Below are 20,957 nucleotides of genomic sequence, written 5' to 3' on the forward strand. Positions count from 1 at the left end.
GCCAGCATAGCAATAATATTTTTTTATTTTAAAAAGTAATTTATACCACTTCTGTGAAAACATATACATTTACATATACATTTTTAAATACAGCACAAATATTTTCATTTAATAAAAAGGAAATCCCTACAGAAAAGTAGCTTGCTTTTTTTATGTGAGTGATATTGATAATTTACAGCAGATCTTTTAAAAATATCTTCAGTCATTTTTGCTGGATTTGATAAAAATTAAGATGAGAGAAGGAGAGAAAAGACCAATTATTTTCATCCAAAAGTTATTCTTCCAACCTGAACTTAGCCAGGAGAGGAAGATGGTCAGAGGAATTGCTTTCATTAGGAAGTCCATTGACTCCCCACAGATCTTGCTCAGTGACCAATGACAGTCTACCCAGAAGACTCAGTCCTCCACTGAAAAGAAGTTCAGCTCCTGTCAGAAGAAGAAAGTCTTTTTTAAATATATATAGTGTGAACACATAGATACTGCTTGCCAGGCAATTCCATTTTTGTCACAGCTCTGGCCAAATCTGGATATATTATAGTGCTATCACTGAGTCTGACATGGGTAAGAATTGCATTTATTATCCTGGGTACTTTTCTCCAATGTGGGCATCCAGATGTGCGGACTTCATGTGATATAACATGAAAAAAGCCTTTCCAATGAAGGTGTGATGCACCAGATGGAATATGCACAAACAATAGCAAGAGTTTTAGCATGTTTACTTGCCAAAAGATGGTCAAATGACTGGTAACAATTTAGCACCATCTAGTGAATCATTGTCAAACTTTCTATTGCTAGATTACTATACACACACACACACACACACACACACATAAGCCTGATGGTGGCACATGAGATTCTGCCGAAACGTTGCTACAACTTTAAAAGCACAACTATAATGACGTGGGAAAATACCTGAACAAAACTGAATACTTACTATCTATCTATCTATCTATCTATCTATCTATCTATCTATCTATCTATCTATCTATCTATCTATCTATCTATCTATTGTATATATATATAAATTTTCTGAAGTAGCAAAACCAGATCACATTTTACGGGATATATTATTTGTTAAAAAATATGAGCATGCAAGAGCATGCAGGAGTCATAACTTTATCCCAAACAAAAACACTATCAGGATTAAAATAGAACCTGGGTGCAATTTTTTTCAAGCCGTAATAATTTTACATGTTTCACATCTGCAGCTTAAATTTAAGCAAAATAAATATGAACAAGCCAGCTAGATTTACTTTTGATCACTACCATTCTGAGGATAGTATTTATGCAAAAAGGGAATTCACTACAATAAAGATAAAGAAAAAAAAATGCTGGCAAGTTGCAAGCCTTCATTCAAGGCTAGGATGTGGACCAAGCCATCTGTGCAGTCAATACAAAAATTCAAATACAGTGTATAAATCAACTCTCTTCTATGTCTATAGGATACTATAAGCTGTAGGGAACTGAAGAAACCACTTTTTACTTGGCCCACTATGGATGAAAATGTACCAAATTGGCCATAGGTTTCATACAAGATTTGATTACCTGATTCCTGAGTAACATCATCCCTTGCTGCAGAATAGAAGATGTAATCTACAGTCACTGCACTTCTAGAGTGGCAGGTTGTTACTTCTGGAACTCCACTGTCAGGCAGATAATGAGAGTAGACCGAAGACAATTGAAAGCTGTGATGTAAATCTGTAGGCAATCTAAAATGGAAGAAGTGATAAAAAAGCTGAATATTCCTTTCTAAATCTAAGTTATCAACATATAAAGCTACCCTATGCAGACAGTCAGGAACATAACTATCCCCCTCTACTCCAGCATTTAAAGGATCATCTGCTGATTTTCCTTTTTTCGGCTATCAAGTTGTCACATAATAAATAACCTAGGTTTTATAAGATATATAAGATTTTGTATATCCCTGGGTACAAACCTGAAATACTTTTAAGTGAAAACCTTCCCCATACTGTTTAATCAGGATTTAATAAACTTGAAACAGAGAAAGCCTATCTTTCTATTCTTTCCTTTATTGCAGTTTTAGCATGATCATATTGACCCCAAATACACCATGTCTTAAATTACCCTTAATGATTAAGGTGAATGAATATGCTACTTTCCTTTCCCTTGTCTATGTTCAATGATTTCTCTAGAATGGTTTTTGCTATAGTTTAAGCTTGAATTTATAAAATCCAGCTAAATCTGGGTGCTTTTAAGTACTGACAATTGAAAAGCAAATTAATAAAAATTGAGAAGAATTACCTTTTTGCTATTATTAGGATCTCTTCTGACTGTTCTAAACTTGCATCTTTAGTCTCTTTGCTCTCTAGAAAAAAGAGATGCTGGTGATAGGAATATACACCTGACATTAGAACCAGGCAGTTTATCTATTTGGTTGAACATTCACTTTTTCAGACCCTCAGGTAGATTTTTTCTTCTTCAAAACTTGCTGTTTGATTAATTGGAAAGGTCAGTTTCTACAAAAATTACCTGCCCCAAGGGTGAGTCATCTGTGGCCCCATTGCAGCAGAAACCACCTCTAACCACGATTGATTAGCATTAAAAGTGAAGTTTCCTGAAGTGCCTTCTCTGCTCTCTGGGACAAAATTGACTCAAAATCGACACCCCCCCTCACATTGTTTAAAAGATCCCTTGAAGTCTGGCTCTTCTCCCTGGCCTTGAGCTGGAGTAGGTGTCAGGCCTCTTGTGATTTCAATGGCTCTTTTCAGAGACTGACAGTTTTCTTCTGGATTCTTGGGTTTTGTTTTTTGTTTGTATATATAATTGTTTTAAAGTTGCATGCCAGGGGCCTTATAAATATAATCAATGAGATGAAACGTAGATGAAATTTTAAGGTAGAAATAGATGTAAACTGCATTACAAAACTACAGGAAAGCACGAGTGAGATTTTATAGAATCACCTATCTTACTTAAAGGCTTCATCAAGCATTATTAGTTTTTAAAAATCCCCAAAATTTGTCACAAAGTCCAGTCTTGCCCACCCACTCTGTGGCTCTCAGATCCCCTCAAAATGTTAAGTCCTGATCCTCAAACTCTATCCAACTTTGATCAACCCAATATTTTTCTTCTGTGGCAGTGGCTCTCCAAAGTTTTAGGTAGATTCCCCCCCGATAATTTCATCTTATTCTGATATTAAAAAAAATAATCAAAAATTCATATAATGGTCTTCAGTAAGTAAAGGAGACACTCTATCACAGGGGTGTCCAACCTTTCACCTTCCCTGGGCCACATTAGAAGATGAAAATTTGGTTTGGGCCGCACATAAAATAAAATAACAGTAACGATACCTGATCATCCCCAAAAAACCATAGAAAACATAGTTAACATATTAAATTTATTTGGAAATGAGGTTAGTGAGATGTTTTTATTATTTTTATTAATTATTTCTTAAAAATTATTTATTTTTTATCCCAGTTTTTTTATCCCAGTTTATATTCCGGCCAAATTTTGCGGGGGAGGAGGGGGGAGAAAGCTCGCCCGCCTCACGCCTACCTCTCCTCCTGCAAATGGCCCGGCTGGATGAGGCAGGACTGGAAGGCAGAAGCAGCAGCGGGCAGCGGCAGGGGCAGAAGCCTTCCCCGCTACGCTGCTGCTTCTGCCCCGCCGCCGCTGCCCCCTCCGCCGCTTCTTCCCCGCCACTGCTGTTGCTTCTGCCCCGCCGCCGCTTCTGCCCCCACCCGCCACCCCGCCCCGCCGCCACTTTTGCCCCGCTGCGGGGCAGCGGCGGCGGGACAGAAGCAGCAGCGGTGGTGGGGGAAGAAGCGGCGGGGCAGAAGGGCAGCAGAAGCAGCAGCGGTGGCAGGGGAAGAAGCGGCGGCGGCGGGAGCAGCAGCGACGGCGGGGGCAAAAGCAGCAGGGTGGCGGGGAAGAAGCGGCGGTGGCGGGAGCAGCAGCGACGGCGGAGGCAAAAGCAGCAGCAGTGGTGGGGGAAGAAGCGGCGGCGGGGAAGGAGCGGCGGCGGTGGGAGCAGCAGCGGCAGCGATGGCGGGGGCAGAAGCGGCGGCAGGGGCAGAAGCAGCAGCGGTGGGGGAAGAAGCGGCAGCGGGGGCAGAAGTGGCGGCGGGGGCAGAAGCGGCGGCGGCGGGGGCAGCAGCGGCAGCGACCGTGGGGGCAGAAGCAGCGGCAACAGCAGGAGGTGGCCTTTTCTCTTGCTGCTTGGCCTGGCGCTCGCCTCGCCCCACCTCGCGCCTGCCTCTCCTCCTCCTCGCTGGCTCTGGCACGAAGGTTGGGGTGGGCACTGGGCCGCATTACGAGGCGACCTGGGCCACATGCGGCCCGTGGGCCGTGGGTTGGACAAGCCTGCTCTATCATGAAGCTACAAATATTGCGCACATGTTCAGACAGACTCATACAATATTATGACTCCTTCCACTCTGTCCAAAAGTTGCCCATACCTACAGCTGGACACTTGGAATAACTATAAAAAACAACAATCCTGGTTCTATTAAATTTGCTTTCTAGGCTCCTGTACAAACATTCAGCCTCTTAACACTTAACAATCATATATGAGAGAAAAAGAATATTCACAAAGCCACTCCCTAGTCTCAAAAAAAATAATAATCTACCTCTTCCTTTTACTAGGCGTTTCTGATGTTCCTCGTACATACAATCCTGAGAAATGCCAAGGCTTTGAGGCCAAATGGGAATCTGAAGTATCCTATTGCCCCTTGGGGACTGTTCCTGGCCAGATACCTTAAAAACAAAAACAAAACAAGATGTAGGTGGAATCTTAGAAATGATAATGTAAGTCTGCTCTCTCAAAACAATCATCATAGCTTTGTGTTCCACCCACCAGAATAATTAGTGTCACATATAAACTTAGTGGTTCTAATACTCATTCCCGACTATTATTTCAAGAATTTGGAATGTAAAAATGCTTTGTCTGTTTCAAAGTATAATGTGTATAGTCTTAATCTTCTGTAACACAGCTATCCTCCAAGAGCTCATAACAGCATCCACAAGATTAAGATCTGTATGCAGGTGTTACTGGACCAATCCTTTAATGCACTGTTGTCATTCTCATTTCTGCTTTCAAATGATCCTTTGTATATATCACCCTCTTGTCACAGATCAGGATAAGCCGAGGCATGGTATACAAACTTTAAAGTGTATGCCTTCTTATTTTCCATTAGAGAGGGCAAGATCTAAGGGAGAAAGGAATGAAAAATCCAGAAACATTGGAAGAAACCAATTCCAGGACTTTTTAATCATATACTGTGCGTGAGGGTGGGTGGGGAGAAGAGAGATTCCCCATTTTTTCCCTGAATTTTTCCATTTCCTCATCTCAAGCCTTTCAATTCACACAGGCCTTAGTGCAATCTCTACTCTTACTGTTACTTTTTGCAAGAAATTAATAATCGTTGCTGACTAATTTTGAGGGAAGCTTGTTTGTCTACCTTTGTTTTCACAGCAGCTTCACAAACTGGTACTTACTTTTCCTATTGCCAGACCATCATAATTCAACTTTCCTTCTGTCAAGAAATTGTACAGAGGAGAATGAGGGACAGAATTGAAATCACCACAGATGACAAGGGGACAAAAACGCCCGTCTTCACGAATGGCAACACTGGTAATTTCTGCCAGGAGCATGGCTAGCTGGGTTAGTTTAATGTCTCCCCGCCTTGGATTATACAGGAGATGTGTATTGGCCACACAGATGGCTGTGGGGGCTTTGTAGGAAAACCGAGGCTGCAGGAGCAGAACTAGCCCCACATTATCTCTATCCAAAAGTGGGATATTGTGACGGAAGAATTCCACAGGTTTGGAGGAAAGAAGACTGAATTTGGAGGTCTTGAAGCATATGGCACAGCCATCAGGCTTTCTTCCTGTTCTCATTTTGTATTCACAGTGATAGCCTAGAAAAAAACAGAAAAGGACAAGTTTCATGATTTCCAAAAACTACAAGCGTAGAAATTGAGCAAGAATTTTGCCTCACACTAAGCTGTAATGCAGTTTACTTTTGGCTTAGGGCACCAGGTGAATCTATTCATTACAGTAGGTTTAACAAAGCATGGGTAAAGAAATCAGGGGTTAGCACAGTCTGACAATTCAGCATTTATGATTTAAAACAATTAGTCCCTTTTAATTAGTTAAATAATACAGTCAAAAGACAAACAGAGGGAGATGGAAGCATTTCATATTGCCTCATCAGTATTATCATTATTGTAATGTAGGTACTGATGAGTCAATACGAAATGCTTGCATCTACCTTTATTCATCTTTTGGCTGTATTGTTTAAATTTATGATTTAACAAAAATAGTTAAGCAAAACAATTTAGCATCATGGTTAGGCAGGAATGGTTAGACAGAATGTATGTTTCATAATGAGCAAATTCTGAAGAATTAATGACACATAAAAGAACCTATTATATAGTATATGTTCACATATTTAAAAGCCTTTGTTGGTTTGCTAATAGGATTACTTATTATGTTTATATTAGAGTGGGTTAGGAAAGAGAGCAAACCTATTAGGTACTGCTGCTTTCTTACAAATTGCTCACTTTTCAGTACTGAAACTGGGCTGGGGGTAAATAGAATGCAGGGTGTAAAGTAAGGAAGAGTACTCCATATATTTTTATAATTAAGTAAAAAAGCTGTTTTACTATGCAGGATTTTTTTACTGTTTTACTATGCAGGTTACATTTAATGGAAATATAATACCTAGGGCTTCTAAGCTTGGTTTGATCTCTACTCCATATTGGTCTTCTTGGACTTCCTGCAAACAAAGTACCTGTGGGTGGAAACAGGCGATCCACAATGAAAGAGCCATGTCATCACCTAACAGTATTATTATGACAATTTTAAAAGTGATTTGAATTCTAATTAATACAGTAATAAAAATTAATGCAGATAATTTAACACTAAATAAAAGGATTGATGAAAAGGACTGGATACATCCAAGCAAAGTTAAAATTTTTCCAAGTCTTACCGATTTCAGAGAGATGGCGTTAATATACATATAGCTTTTCCAGCAAAAGCAATGGGACGATTACAGGGTCACAATGCTATGCACATTTATGTAAATACTACTAGGCTTAGGGCAGCATACAATGCTAAAAAAATACATTTTCTGCAAAAGGGTTGGCTTTTCCAATGTTCTTCCACTTGAAAGCGATCCACTTCTAAGTAAGCATAAGTAACATTGTGCTGCAAGAAAAAAAGTCAAGATTCAAGAAAAAAACCCTTTCATTTTGATGTCAGATTTGTCAGGGAAGTGTATTTTGAAACACCATACCTCCTGACCCCGCTGGCTTTTTGAAAGGCCTTGAAGGCCTGGATTTGTTCCTAGGCACGGGAGTTGGGAGATTAGTTGGAGCACACCGGGTATTCTTATTTATTGCATTTATTTTGATCAGTTTTTTTACTGGCAGCTTTCTACTTACATCTGCATCAAGTTGTTTGATATCGGCAAGAATGTTGGGAAAGCGATAATTCCAAGCTAGTATTTGCTGCTGGCAGTGTTTGTAAAGGTGGGGATTGTATTCTAATAAATCCTGGGAAAGAATGTTGTATGACATTACAGTAAAATCAAATGTTGCCTGTGGGTCTTTATCATCTTGGTTGATCTCCATCTTGTCTCCAATAATTGTTGTTTTTTTGCTTTGATGGCAAAAGTATTCCCAATGTCTCTTGATCAATCCTGGCAAAACACAATAAATCAAAGGATGGAAATAAGGTATATATATATTTGTAGATTTTCATGGGTACAGGTATGTAGGTCTAGGTGTGTTCAGGTCTTTTCCTGTGTAAGATTAAGAGTATCTTGGCGACGTTTCGGCGACATCCCACTCGCCATCCTCAGGCTGGTGCTTTTGGCTTCGTACCAGTGCAAGCAGTATGTGATCGGAGCTGCCGTCACTCTATAAATACTGGTGGGGGGGCTGGTGTGCTGGGCTGGTTGGCTATGCTGCTGCCTCTTGATTGGTTGATGGAATTGATGTTGGTATAATGGGCTGTGTGATGGCCTTGTGAGTTTTATTGTGGCACTGTTTTACAGCACAAGATCCAGGATATCTCCACAATAAAACTCACAAGGCCATCACACAGCCCATTATACCAACATCAACTCCATCAACCAATCAAGAGGGAGCAGCGCAGCCAACCAGCCCAGCACACCAGCCCCTATCACCAGTATTTATAGAGAGACGGCAGCTCCGATCACACACTGCTTGTACTGGCACGAAGCCGAAAGCATCAGCCTGAGGATGGCAAGTGGGACCTCACCGAAACATCGCCAAAATACTCTTAATCTTACATGGGAAAAGACCTGAACACACCGATATATATATATATATATATATATATATATATATATATATATATACACACACACACACACACACACACACACACACACACACACACACACACACATAGTATTCAGCTTTGTTCGGGTATTTTCCCACGTCATTGTAGTTGTGCTTTTATATAAATATATATATATATATATATATATATATATATATATATATATATATATATATATATATAATATTAATTATAAATCTAGTAAGTTAATATAAATCTAATCAAATTTTGATCTAATTACCAGATGCATAGCAGGGACAGTGCATTAGCAATAATCAAGAAGAAATCTAGAAGATGTCAAATTGATTATTTTTTCTTATTGTATAATACTGGTATTTTCCATTAACACTGACTCCCATTTAAAAAGGTGGGTGCATCTTTATTATCAGAAATGTTTATTCATAGTATAGCATAGCATAGCATAGATAGAATAATTTATTGGCCAAGTGTGATTGGACACACAAGTAATTTGTCTTGGTGTAAATACTCTCAGTATACATAAAAGAAAAGATACATTCATCAAGAGTTGAGAATCATAAGGTACGACACTTAATGATAGTCATAAGGTACAATAAACAATCAAATCATACTAGAAAACAGTTACTATAAATCATAAGTATACAAGCAACAAAGTTACAGTCATACAGTCCCAAGTGGGAGGGGATGGGTGATAAGGAGTGATGACAAGATTAACAGTAATAGCATAGCAAAATTATCTAAAAGACTCCTCAGGGTATCTTTAAGAAGAAATAATTTCATAGACCCCAAAAAGTGTACTCTGGGATATCTACACATAATTCTAGTAATTAGGATTCTTTGGAGGAGAGGTAATAAAAATATACACATTAATAAGATAATTATGAATTTTTAAAAATTATCTGAATAAATGCAAGTCAGTGTACTTGAAGAATTGAGGAACTAAAATCAGATGGCATCCTGTTGTTCCTCCAAAGAACTTACAGCAGGCATCAGGCAACAACTTATCTTTTTCAAAGTCTCACTCAATGTGTTGGATTAGGGACCTGTTTACTTAGGTTACTTGTGGGACTGCCAATCCACTGATCTCTGCCCATCCTACTCGATCTCGCAGTGGGAATGTTCTGGGTCTTTTGATGAAGCTGTGTCACCTGATGGATCCCAGCAAGTATACCTTTTCCTCTCATAGGCACCTGCACGTGCTCTATTAAGCAACCTGTCCCCAGAAATGCAGATGACCCAACCCAATTGGCCTGTAGGAAGACTGTGAAGACTTGGTTCTTTGCTCAGGAATATTAGTTATGAGGGCTCTTTTCTTGGTTTGGGGGTTCCTTTGGGGGTTCTTGGTTGATTATGTTTTTATTCTGTTTGTTATCCAGAGTTGGACAATCATAAAAACTAGACAAGAGTATTCAAATTCTCTCTATAATCCAACTAATTATCCATATCCTATGAAGACAAACAATCAACATAATAAAATGCCATCTTACTTTTTAGTTTTGGAGTGTTTTCTTCTTTAAGTGGAGATGATGATTTTTCATTTAAAGAAGATACATTTATTTTTGTTTCAACACTGCAACTAATGTCCTGCACTTCGCTATCTCTTCTTTTTTTAAAAACTGGTTCATAGTCCTCGGATTTCATTTTTGCTGTACAAAAATTAATGGAATAGTTTTGCCAGAGATTGGGAGAAAGTTGCAAGTTCCAGAATAGGGGAAGTCTCAAATTCTCCCCAAAATTCTGAAGTTTCAAGTATGGGTAGCAAGCCCAAGAATAGTATTTCACACACTTCAGGCACTGAAAAGCTTGAGCATTTTGGAGATATCTTTGAAGATGATTCTGGTAAAAGCCACAATCTCTAACCAGCCTGTGAATGTGGCGGGACAGCATGGGATATCTAGAAGAAAAGCAACAGCAGTTAGATTTCTGTAATATAAAATTTAAAATGGAAAGGAGAAAGAATAAATGGAGAAGGATAAGAGGGAAAAGGTGGAGCAATGAGTGCAGTACTGCAGGCTATTTCTGCTGTCTGCCTGCAATTTAGCAGTTCAAATCCCACCAGGCTCAAGGTTGACTCAGCCTTCCATCCTTCTGAGGTGGGTAAAATGAGGAGCCAAATTGTTGGGGGCAATATGCTGACTCTATAAATCGCTTAGAGAGGGCCGTAAAGCACTGTAAAGTGGTATAGAAGTCTAAATATTATTGCTATTGCTACAATTATCTAAAAATTTAGACTGGTGTCATTTGTATAATGTTTAAGATAGCTGTCCATGAAAGTGCATAAGCATCACTTACTGACATCAATATTTCAGTATTAAAAAGTGTAGGTAGAAGCCAGTTGCTGGGTCAGTGGGAAAATATTTCTGCCTTCACATACTTTTTGTGGTACAGGTACTTCTTGATTTACAATCATTTGTTTAGAGGTTGTTCGAAATTATAACAGCACTGAAAAAAGTGACTTACTACCACTTCTTGCACTTACAACCATTGCAGGATCTTTACAGTTATGCAATCAAAATATTTGGCAACTGGCATATATTTATGATGGTTGCAGCATTTCAGGGCCATGTGACCATCATTTGCAACCTTCCTAGCCAGCTTTCTATAAGCAAAGTTATTGGAAGAAGCTGGATTTGTTTAACAACATGATTCACTTAACAACTGCAATAATTAACTATCGTAAAAAAGATCAAAAAATCAAGTGCAAGTTAACAACTTCCATGATAGGCAACAAAAATTCCCAATTGTGGTCTTAAGTCAAGGATTATCTGTATATTACTGTTTTCTAGTTGCCCACAGACGGTACAGAATGCTGCACATTTTGTTCTCCTGCTACGTTTGTAACAGGTCTTTTCATTTACAATCTGAGTATCTTTTTGAACTAAAGTACAGTAGACGTGATAGTAACTGTATGAATACAATTTTGCATATCTTTTTAGCTTGATACCATTTCTTTTTTAGCCCTGACATGATGGGCAACACCAATGTGCCAACTCCAAGACTGTGAATAAACAGTACCTCCTTGTTTGCAATTAATCATGTGTGAATAACCCCACCCGGGATCTTTTTTTTTTTTTAAGTAATGTCTATTGAAATACAAGTTTGTTGCAAAATAAACTGGCTAAATTAATTTTTTTAAAAAAATTGTGTTTTGTTACAGATTTGGAGCTTGTAACTTGTATTTTACAACATTTGTATTTATATTCTACAACCAACAGAGGAAGTGTGTTTCAATATTATAACAGGACTAGAGTCAAGATTCCTAGTTTGGTGCTAGCTTGAGAATGATTGGCACCTGCTGACAAAATGACATTAACAACATGCTTACACTAAATATTGCCATATAAATTTGATCCAAGCCACAGCCTTCATCTTAAAAGGAATTTAGGGAAGACATTATTTTTATGCCATAAAAACTTTGTGGATACCCAAAGTCTTTTTTTAAATGAGTTGGTTATACAGCACTCAAGCACAATTAGAATCACATAACACTGGACAATAAAACTTTTTTTTTTTCAAAAACTGTTTGCTTCCTGAAACATTTCGGTGATTATGATAGACCCTTCAAACTGAACACAAATATAATTTAAGAATGACTGCATGATGCAGGGTGTGTAGCTAAAAGTCTGCAGAATTGTAGCTGTACAATTTGGGATGAACACCCTTTGAATGGTGTTGGGGTAGGAATGGATTTCCAGAGGGAAAAATTGCAACTACAGGAACCAGGAGTATTATACTCAGGTGACCCTGACGACAAAGATAAATCTCCAAGTGCTTCAAGGACCCTCTAAAAGGATGCAAATGACCAGCTGTCTGCAAGGAATAGAAATCCTTCCATTCCCCACTATTCTGTCAGAGATGAAGAAGCTTCTTGGATGAGAAGCAAAATGTCTTCAAAACAAAAAAAAAACAAGGAAGTCCAGCTGCCTCTTGAAAAAAACACCTTTGGGACAACCATGACCTGGATGACTGAGAATCTCTACAGACGTTTAACTCAGCCTATTGATAAAGGAGAGTATTTGTAGATCAGAGGGTGACATGAGGGGTCCTTGGTGCTCTTTGAGCTTGTTTTCTTGCAGACGTTTCATTACCCAAACTAGGTAACATGCTAGCACTGATGATGTCTTGCAAGAAAACACTATCCCCCCCGAGCAGGTGAAATCCCAAGGGGCAGTCCTTATCCTTCTGGCCAGCGTTTCCCGGTGATGCTCGACTACAGTGACCATACTCGTATCAAGTGAGTGATGCGAGTTGTAGTCCAACATATCCGACGGCAGTAAGATTCGGGGAGCCTGCCCTAGGCCACGAGGGAGGTCCGTATCTTTACCTCCGAGCAGGCCACTTCCGCTCTCCCGGCCAGACCTCTGCTCTCCACCGCCACTCGCCCGGCGGGTCATCTCAGGCTGCTGCCGCTGCCGCCGCCGCCGCCGCCGCCTCTTTCATTCACCGCGCGCGATCAGGAGTCAGGCCCCCGCGCGCTCTCAACCAGCCACTCCTCCCGCAGAACAAAGCACACCTGTTTCTTCCCCCACCCCACCTCTGCTTTCGCTTCGGCGCATGGGACTTGTAGTTTTATTTTTTTTCCACGGGCGTTACTTTCGATCACGTTTCCGTAGACTCACGAAAAATAAGCTGTTGAAAAACTGTTTTGGGGTTCTTTAAACCCCTCCTATTTTCCCCGTTTAGGAAACTGCTTGGGAACCCCAGCTCTGCTGAAGGATCAAAGAGGTGATTAGTTTTTAACTCTTTTAACGGTCATTTCGTGGCGGGCGGATGAATTCATCTAAAGGTTTGCTGCGAGCCAGGAAGTTTGAACCGGAAAACTACTCTTCATTATTTTATCTCTTTCGTCTTTCCGAAGGCCAAATCTCGAAGAAGTGACTGGGGTGGGGTGGGGTGGGGTGGGGGAGGAACCGGAAAAGGAAAGTGCACTCGAAAAACCCTTTTGGTTTTAACGGAAACGTCGCTGTCGCCATCTCAGCGCTGGGCGGAAGCAGAAATGAGAGACTGCGAGGTTTCCTCGGCCGAGTGAGCGAAGAAGGCGCGATGCCGCTGGTGTTGCTCTGCGGGCTGCCGGGCAGCGGCAAGAGCCGGCGCGCCGAAGAGCTGCGCACCGCTTTGGTCGCTGAAGGCGAACGGCGCGCCTTCGTTGTGTCCGAGGCAGACGTGGCCGGAGGCCGGGCTGCCTTGCGGGCGGCGGCCGAGCGTCTGCTGAACCAGCGGGACGTGGTAATCGTCGACGCGGGCAGCGAGCTGAAGAGCTTCCGCTACGAGCTATATTGCCTCAGCAAGCACGCGGGGACCACGCACTGCTTGGTGCTCTGCCCGGGAGGTGGCGCGCTCCCCGACCGCCCTCCTTTGGAGCCGCCGGACTCGCAAAACCGCTGGGACTGGCCTCTCTTTCTGGCGCCCGAGGACCCCGCCGAGCCTCTGCCGCTGCCCGAGATCCGCGCTGCCCTCTTGGAGCGGCGCCCGCCTCCTCCCAACCAGTCCACGCGCTCCCAGCCGCTCCAAGCCGCCGGCTTCCTTCACCAACTCGACCGCCTGACCCAAGAGGTGCTGGCTGCCGTCATGGCTGCTCAGAGGGACGGCGCCCAGGCCGGACAGTTCATTCCGGTGGCGGTGGATGGGCTAGCAGGAGGCGGCCGAGAGCCTCCAGGCTTGCTGCTTAACAGGCCGGTCAGCCTGGCTGAGCTGAGCCGCCTGCGAAGGCAGTTCCTCAGTTATGCCAAGATGCACCCGGGAGAAGGCGAACAAAATCTGCCCCAGCTGGGCGGCATGTTTCTTCAATACCTGAGTCAAAACCTGCAGTGAGCGCAGCAGATTCCTCTGAGTAGCAGTTGCTGGCCCAGCTCTGTGTATGGAAGATGGACTTGGGCAGGACGCTTCGTTTAGATACTTTTTGCTATTTAATTCTGGAGAAGAATTCTTTCACCGAATTTATAGACTGCTTTTGATGAAGACCGATGGAAGACATTTTTAAAATGATGTTTTTCAGTATACATCTATTTATATTTGAATTGCAGTTGTCATTATTTTTATATTGTGCCTTGTTTAAAGAAGTTCATAGGTAGATTTCAACATTCATAGTGATTCCCATGGGGTGAATTTGGCAGAAAGAGTGACTGAAGTTCACACATTCAGCTTTCTAACCAAAAATTCAGTGCAATCCTGAAAAATGTGTTTATCAAATACATTTGGACTTAATATAACTAATTTTTTTACACAAAGAACATTACATTGTGCTTATAATATTTGTATGTGTGATTAACTTATTCAAGAGCTGTAAGTTTGCATTGATGTTGACTGAGAAGGCCTATACAAAGCTGCATTCATGACTTTCCATTTTGCTGGATAAGGCCCAGAGTTGAAGTCTGTCAAGATCCTTCTAGATCTGGCTATTCCTCCCATTTTAGTTGTTTACTGTTGACTAGATGATGTTTTGATGATTTGACAGATTATGAAGAGAGTCTTTGTATTTTTTTTTCTATTTTTTTTTTCTAAACCTGTTAGCTTTTTTCTGATTTTTCTTTTTTTCTTATATTTATTTGTATTTTTATCTTCCCTTTTAAAAGTTTTTACAAACTATATGTGCGTGTGTATAGGGCTACATAGCTTCAATTTTAACTTGGGATTTAGTTCTAAGTTTTAGCATACCTTCCTTAAACAGTTGTCTTAAATGTGCTGAGATGAGTGATTAAGTAAAAACAACTATTGTTCACTTCTCAGTAAAGAGAATCGGTGTTTTGATACATGGCAATTAAATGAGTGTTAAATATCTGACAAATTCATATATTACAAACCTTATTGTCATGATGCCATTTCTCATCTAGTTTTAACTGAATGAAGCAGAAGTCACTGAGCAAGCAAAATTGATTCTATCCTTTAAAAACCAAATACAGTAAGAATGTCCATGAAAATCTATACAGTACAGTAGTGAAGTTGTCATGGAAATACTGACTGCTATACCTAGAACACAGAAGCATTGTGGTGATCTCACATTCTAAAATGAGGAGAATCTCAAGTTGTGTAGTTGAGTGTAATAGACAAATCCCAATTGTTCTGTACAAGTAGCCTTCAGAGAAAATCATCAGATGTATATTCTGTGTTACATTTGGCAGCAATACAGCCACATTGTGACATTTTCAAACAAAAGATCTTGCCCATTTTCTTACCATAATTATACATCTGCAGTTGTTTATTTAAAAAAACCTATTTGTTTATAAGTTGGTCAGTATAGCCTACCCAAATTTATAGATTTTAATTGTGCAGGTTATAGCATGACAACACATTAATGAAGAAAGATTTTGGTTTGTATTTGGCCCTAGAATGTATAAGCAAGACTCACAGAAGCTAATGTAATACATTTTTAGCGTTTACAATCCTGCACTTGTATTTTTTATTTATTTTGCCATCATAACAATTTTTAGAGATTTGGCTGTCAGTAAATTACAGACAGAGGCTATCTTAATTGTACTAATTCTATAATGACTTATCTGCACATTTTGTAGGATTCTGCACGCATGAAACGCCTTGATTATTGATCCTTTTGTGAAATTGATATAAAGCAAAACACCGAGCCAGGATCCAGGGGCAACTTACAAATTTTATATTAAATTTGTGACATTTTACTGTTTTTGCTGCTATTAGTACTAGTATAAAGTTTTCCCCCAACTGCGTGTGCTATATAGTGCTTGGCACTTATTTCTGCAGAGATGGGGATCTGCAAAGATGGGGATGGGGCTTTTGTGTATGTAGACATTTGCCTTTTAAATATTCTGCCTGGTGGAGTGGTTACTTCCCATGTTTTGTATCAGTATTTCCCCCCCTCTGTGCCCTAGTCCAAAAAAAAAAAAAGGAAATGTTTGAAGGCTACATATAATATATAATGTGTGTGTACATGCACACATGCATACACATGGTATATAGTTAGATAATGTAACAACTGAATTAAGATTAAACAACAGTCAGGAGGTTTAAAGTCTTTTCATTTTTGATCATGAAGTTGTATCTTCTAAAAAATGATTTCTTAAAAAAATCTGAGCAGAAGGTTGATTCCATTTTCAGATTGTAATCTCCCAAATATACAGAAACCACACCACAAATTATTGCAGTGCTTTGAATTTAATAGAAAAATGTGTTGAGATATGATAAAGCAAGCCTGTGATCTCAGGAAAAGATTCAGCTGCATTAAAGTGTTGCAGATAAGATGCTGTGTTGAAACATTTTCCAAATTGAAGTTAGTTCAGTATTTATGTATGAAAATAAAGTTCTTATATATTTCAATTACTGTTTGGAAAGACAGTATATATAATTTATAAATGATATTCAATATTCAGTAGAACTATATTTTTATTTTTTATAGTTGTAACTAATTAGTTGTCATCAAATTCTTCCTGATCTCTGATGATTGTATTAAAAAACTCTAAACATTTTGGCAACAGTCTTCAGCTCTTCCAAAAACTTTATAGGATGTTCATTATTTGATCTTATCCTATATTTGCCCCCTTGATCTACTAATTGAAGGGTGTCAAACTGGTGGCCCGCAGACCGGATGCATCATGTGCACCCCAGTTCCACAAACTGGAAAAACGTGAAATGTCAGCGAAACGACAATGTGACATGGCAAGTTTGACTTCTGTGGTCTACTTCCTTCAATCTTGTTAAACCTATATGATGTTCACAGGACTTGATGTTAATTTTCAATTGCAGGACAATCCTGTCATATAGGAAATAGAAGTAGATTTTAATAAAATCCTGTAAACTCCAGAAAGGAATGGTCTTATGAATCCATTTAAAATGAAATGATTTAAAAAGTGGCATGTGTTAGGGAGAAATAATTATTTTAAGAAAAGCCACTTCTAAACCAAAGCAGAACTTCTTAGAATTTTAGTTTTCTAGCCAATTTCAGTAAGTAGACTATAGGATAAAAAGACCTTGTTGCAAAAAGAGCCAATATTTCCTTGTAAATCATATTTCACTATTCTGTGCAAAATATTGTCTGGAATGTTTGCTTTACTGCCAACCAACTTCATCACTTTATACTAATTAGAAGTCCTTGAAAAAAAATAAACAAAATGAACAGGAAGTCCTTTCCTATCTGTTCTGGTTGTTTCTGTATACTCAACATGGTTTGGAAAATCCACTTCCCAATTATCCCAATTTATCAATTGTTTTGAACATAAACCCTCCAAAACTCAAAATTTGGTTACTTTGGAGAGTTGATTTTTTAAAATCAGGATCCCCTAGTAATGCCAGAAATTTGGTTGGCTGAATTGGTGGTGGAACATGATTCCTGGGGAAAATTTTAGCTTATTTTGCATCTCATTGTACTTTGGTGAATATAGCTGGTTAAACTGCATTCTGCCATTATTCCTACAACAGTCCACTGTTCAGCAAAGTTCCCTAATAAGGGTTCATTTCTTATTTTTATATTACCTTATTTCAAGTGTTTTGTATAATTACAACTCCCTTACATGTCATTGAAACAAGTGCCCAATTTTGCATAATCAGTTAAACTGCAATATTATTTTTTTGGTTCAACACCTGAAGTTAGGTAACATCTGTCTGGAAATTACTAAGTGGATTTTTTTCCTAAGTAGGAAAAAAACCTGTTTCTCTCTCTTAATTCTGTCTTAGATCCTTCCCAGACAGAATAGCATACAGCAACATTAGAAAAAATAGAAAAATGCCACAAACATGCATTTACACTGCACGCCGAGGACTACGATGAAAACAAATCTTAAGGAGTCTAAACCCCACTGAATTCAACTCTTGAATTCCCTATCAGAATGGGAATACCAGGCAAAACCGAGGGTTTTTTCCCATTTATTTATTTATTTTGATACCAAAAAAGCGCCACAGTTGTTTATGCACCAACATTTACTGCTCGATTTTAACATCGTTGCGAGGATCCTTCCGCTCCTTTTTTCTTGTCTCCAGCCCTTAAGAATGGGTGGGTGGAATATGGATCGACTTGCTACGAACGGGAAAAAATACCGGTTTTCGCCGCTGGCTGAATTGCTACGAGGGAAACGGGACCGCCACAGTACTTCCGCAGCTGCTTCCGCCTCGAGTCCGGGCCTGACCCGGGAGTGGATCGATTGACTGACAGCTCTGAGAGGCGGCGCCCAGCTGGCGCCCGGGAAGCGGCAGCGTCGGCACCTCCGACAGGGCCGCTGCACCATCAGTCACGGCGGCAAGGATGATCTCCCCGCGGAATCGAGGCGGGGAGGTGGCCCGATTCTACACGGTCACCGAGCCCAAACGCCACCCGCGGGGATACACGGTATATAAGGTCACCGCGAGGGTGAGTTGCCTTTGAGGAGGTCAGGAAAGCGATGATTTTCAATGGCCGAGAGTCGGGGGTTGCAGAGCCGATGGTAGGAGCCGATTCCCTCCAAGATCCCCGAACCTTGTTCTGGGTTTCCTTGAAGCTGCGCGTTAGATCTCCGGTAGCAGGGCGGGAGCAAGCCGCCTGGCGCTCCTAGCTGTGACTAGGCGCCGGTGAGCCCCGTGCGGCACATCCAAGGGAACGCAGGGCTGTTTCTTTTGCCAAGACATCTTGCGCGTGTATCAAGCTGCTCCGTCCTCTGGCATCTTTCCCTGGTTCTGCTGTCCGCAGTCTTTGAAAGCTGAAGGCAGCAGGATTTGGACCTGAGGCTCTTTGCAGTCAGTGCGTAGGTTTTTACTGCTAAGATGTTTCTCTTCCTCCCCTCAGCAGATTATTTTTAGCATCCCTCACCCAAGTCTTTTTACAGCGTGAACTGGGAAACCGCACAGAATCTCCATCTCTTTCTATAAAAGTTTCCCATCACACAAAATATATTTATTGTTTCTATTCTTAAAAACTTTCTTGATTATGAGAAACTGTGATGCCCCTCCATCTCCTATCTCCCTATGGTAGAAAATGGAAGAAGGTAACTCTCGTCTCACATCCATCCTTCCTTTGTGGAATGGGGAGGAGAGAACAAAGAATAAGTGCAGAAATGATATTGCTTGTCTCAGGTAAACCACAGTGCAGGTCTTACGTTTGGGTAAAGTACCAAGGATTTGTCAGAATTGTGAATGACAGGTGTTCCCTGGTAAAAATGTACTGGGAGAAGAGCAGTCAAAATTTGCACTGTGCAAGATTAGATTGGAAGGAGCAGCTGTCATCATACATCCAAATAGGATGACAGAACCAGAGCAACAGCCAGTGTATACTTGATTTATGTTTGCAAAGGGCAGCAGAAGGTTATGGATTGTTCTGGGTATTTACCTTGAAGGGCAAAAGGTGATTAAATTGCAAGGTCCATGTTCCCTGGAGTTCAGTGTAAGAATCATATTAAAAATAATTAAAGGGGATGAAGGTTTTGTTCTGTGTACAAATCAAACCAGTCCCATTCATACTTCAAACAGCAGATATTTTTTGGAAGCTCTTTCCCACTTTGGATTAAAAAACACAGCCCAAACTACTGTGTTAATCACTACACCGTTATTTTGAACATTGGTAGAAATGCATTGAATATTACAGGGAATCTTATTTCGGAGAGTCGATCCTCTTTGAATTTCCAATCTCTGTCCATAATTACAAGACCTTACCTAAATATTGTATCTATTAAATATTTTGGACCCTCGGAATAACCTTACTGCTGAAGGAAAGTTCTAAAAATCCTTAATGTACTTCTATTTCATATAACCACTTAATTTTGTCCATCTTTTTTTTTAAGAATGTGTTTTTGTTGAATGTGGACATTCAACAATAGTAATGACAGGGCAACAGACTAATAGCCTAAAAACACTTGATGCAGACAGAACTGTACTGGGCTAGTTTCTGTTGATGATAAGTGGGGGAGTATTCCCGGTACTTTTTATTAATTTGAGATCTTAAATTGTTTTCATTTATCAGAGACTTTTGAGTTGAAGAATATTTAAAATACTTTGTGCTTTCTTGGAAGAAAGTACAGGCAGCCTTCTCTTTTATTTTAACTCATGGCATTTCTCTGTCTGAACTGCCCTGACTTTGTTCTAAAGTCATGTGTCATAAAGCAGTGAACTATTTCGCAGTTGAAAGTTAAATTCTTATAAACATACAGTAAGGTAGAAGACATACAGAATGTGCACATACCCTTACCAGTTATAAAATCTTAAACAGAAAACAGAAAAATGGGTTGGATTCTTTTTTTCGACTTGTAGAATCTAATGCACATTGCATCATGCTCTCTGGGCATTAGATAGCTCCTATGTAATTAACACCTCAAGCTTGCAATGCCTTAGAGAAAATAGGTGTTACAGGAAAGATGTAACAATATTATCTACATGCATACTTCTCACTCTTCAGAGCAGAGATGCTGTAAATAGTGCATTTGATGCTTAACCTTGTGAATTGATAACCATCAATTTATCATGCATGAGAACATTTAATAACGGATGTTAACACTTCTACCAAGAAGGAAATTGAGTTTCCATAAAATGTTTGCACCCTGTTAGTTGTTATGTTCAGCAGTAAATGGGAATCATTATTGGCAGAGTCATTAATGATATAAATCAAATAAATAAATAATAGGTAGATAAGTAATAAATTGTATATGTATGTCTGTGTGTAGTTTCCTGCACAAAAATGCAAGTGTTGTTATCCCATAAGATTACAGAAGAGCATTAGGATAATTCCA

At 40.0% G+C, this 20,957-nt stretch overlaps 3 protein-coding genes across 15 annotated transcripts in view; 2 read left to right on the forward strand and 1 right to left on the reverse strand.

Annotated features, from left to right (window-relative positions):
- On the reverse strand, positions 1-13,160 carry ANGEL2 (angel homolog 2). Of its 2 annotated transcripts, none has more exons than XM_026695769.2 (9): positions 12,632-13,160; positions 9,795-10,201; positions 7,404-7,660; positions 6,682-6,751; positions 5,455-5,876; positions 4,587-4,713; positions 2,263-2,326; positions 1,546-1,709; positions 1-426 (listed from the first exon to the last, which is right to left on the reverse strand). In XM_026695769.2, exons 2-9 carry the CDS (start codon positions 10,192-10,194, stop codon positions 275-277), a joined length of 1,656 nt encoding a protein of 551 aa, XP_026551554.1. In that variant the 5' UTR covers positions 10,195-10,201; positions 12,632-13,160; the 3' UTR covers positions 1-274. The 2 variants fall into 2 exon arrangements, with proteins under 2 accessions (XP_026551554.1, XP_087789393.1); XM_087933267.1 differs by lacking the exon at positions 12,632-13,160 and adding an exon at positions 11,633-12,366.
- A 190-nt stretch (positions 13,161-13,350) lies between these two features.
- KTI12 (KTI12 chromatin associated homolog) lies at positions 13,351-15,690 on the forward strand. Its single transcript, XM_026695768.2, has one exon. The coding sequence runs from the start codon at positions 13,351-13,353 to the stop codon at positions 14,116-14,118; it is 768 nt and encodes a 255-aa protein (XP_026551553.1). The 3' UTR covers positions 14,119-15,690.
- A 2,711-nt stretch (positions 15,691-18,401) lies between these two features.
- The window catches only part of RPS6KC1 (ribosomal protein S6 kinase C1), a 93,056-nt gene continuing 90,500 nt past the window's right edge, over positions 18,402-20,957 (forward strand). For 6 of the 12 annotated variants that reach the window (XM_087933316.1, XM_026695766.2, XM_087933308.1 and 3 more), the window contains exon 1: positions 18,417-18,613. Coding sequence is in view for 5 of the 12 variants with exons in the window: in XM_026695765.2 (XP_026551550.2) it covers positions 18,509-18,613 (105 nt within the window). In the remaining 7 variants the exon portion in view is untranslated. Of the gene's footprint in view, positions 18,614-20,957 lie in introns of all 12 variants that reach the window. The other 6 variants (XM_026695765.2, XM_087933293.1, XM_087933296.1 and 3 more) reach the window with 2 other exon arrangements.

Source organism: Pseudonaja textilis, chromosome 1, assembly GCF_049901715.1.
Source record: "Pseudonaja textilis isolate UNSWEBS1 chromosome 1, rPseTex1.2, whole genome shotgun sequence".
Classification (NCBI taxonomy): Eukaryota; Metazoa; Chordata; class Lepidosauria; order Squamata; family Elapidae; genus Pseudonaja; species Pseudonaja textilis.

Excerpts from the sequence above, each read along its gene's own strand:
- KTI12 (XM_026695768.2), top strand. The coding sequence starts at position 13,351 with ATGCCGCTGGTGTTGCTCTGCGGGCTGCCGGGCAGCGGCAAGAGCCGG.
- ANGEL2 (XM_087933267.1), bottom strand. The coding sequence starts at position 11,676 with ATGAAGGCTGTGGCTTGGATCAAATTTATATGGCAATATTTAGT. Across the intron at positions 7,661-9,794 it reads AAACACTCCAAAACTAAAAA|GATTGATCAAGAGACATTGG; the intron begins GTAAGATGGCAT and ends GTGTTTTGCCAG. Across the intron at positions 427-1,545 it reads TGATGTTACTCAGGAATCAG|GAGCTGAACTTCTTTTCAGT; the intron begins GTAATCAAATCT and ends TTCTTCTGACAG.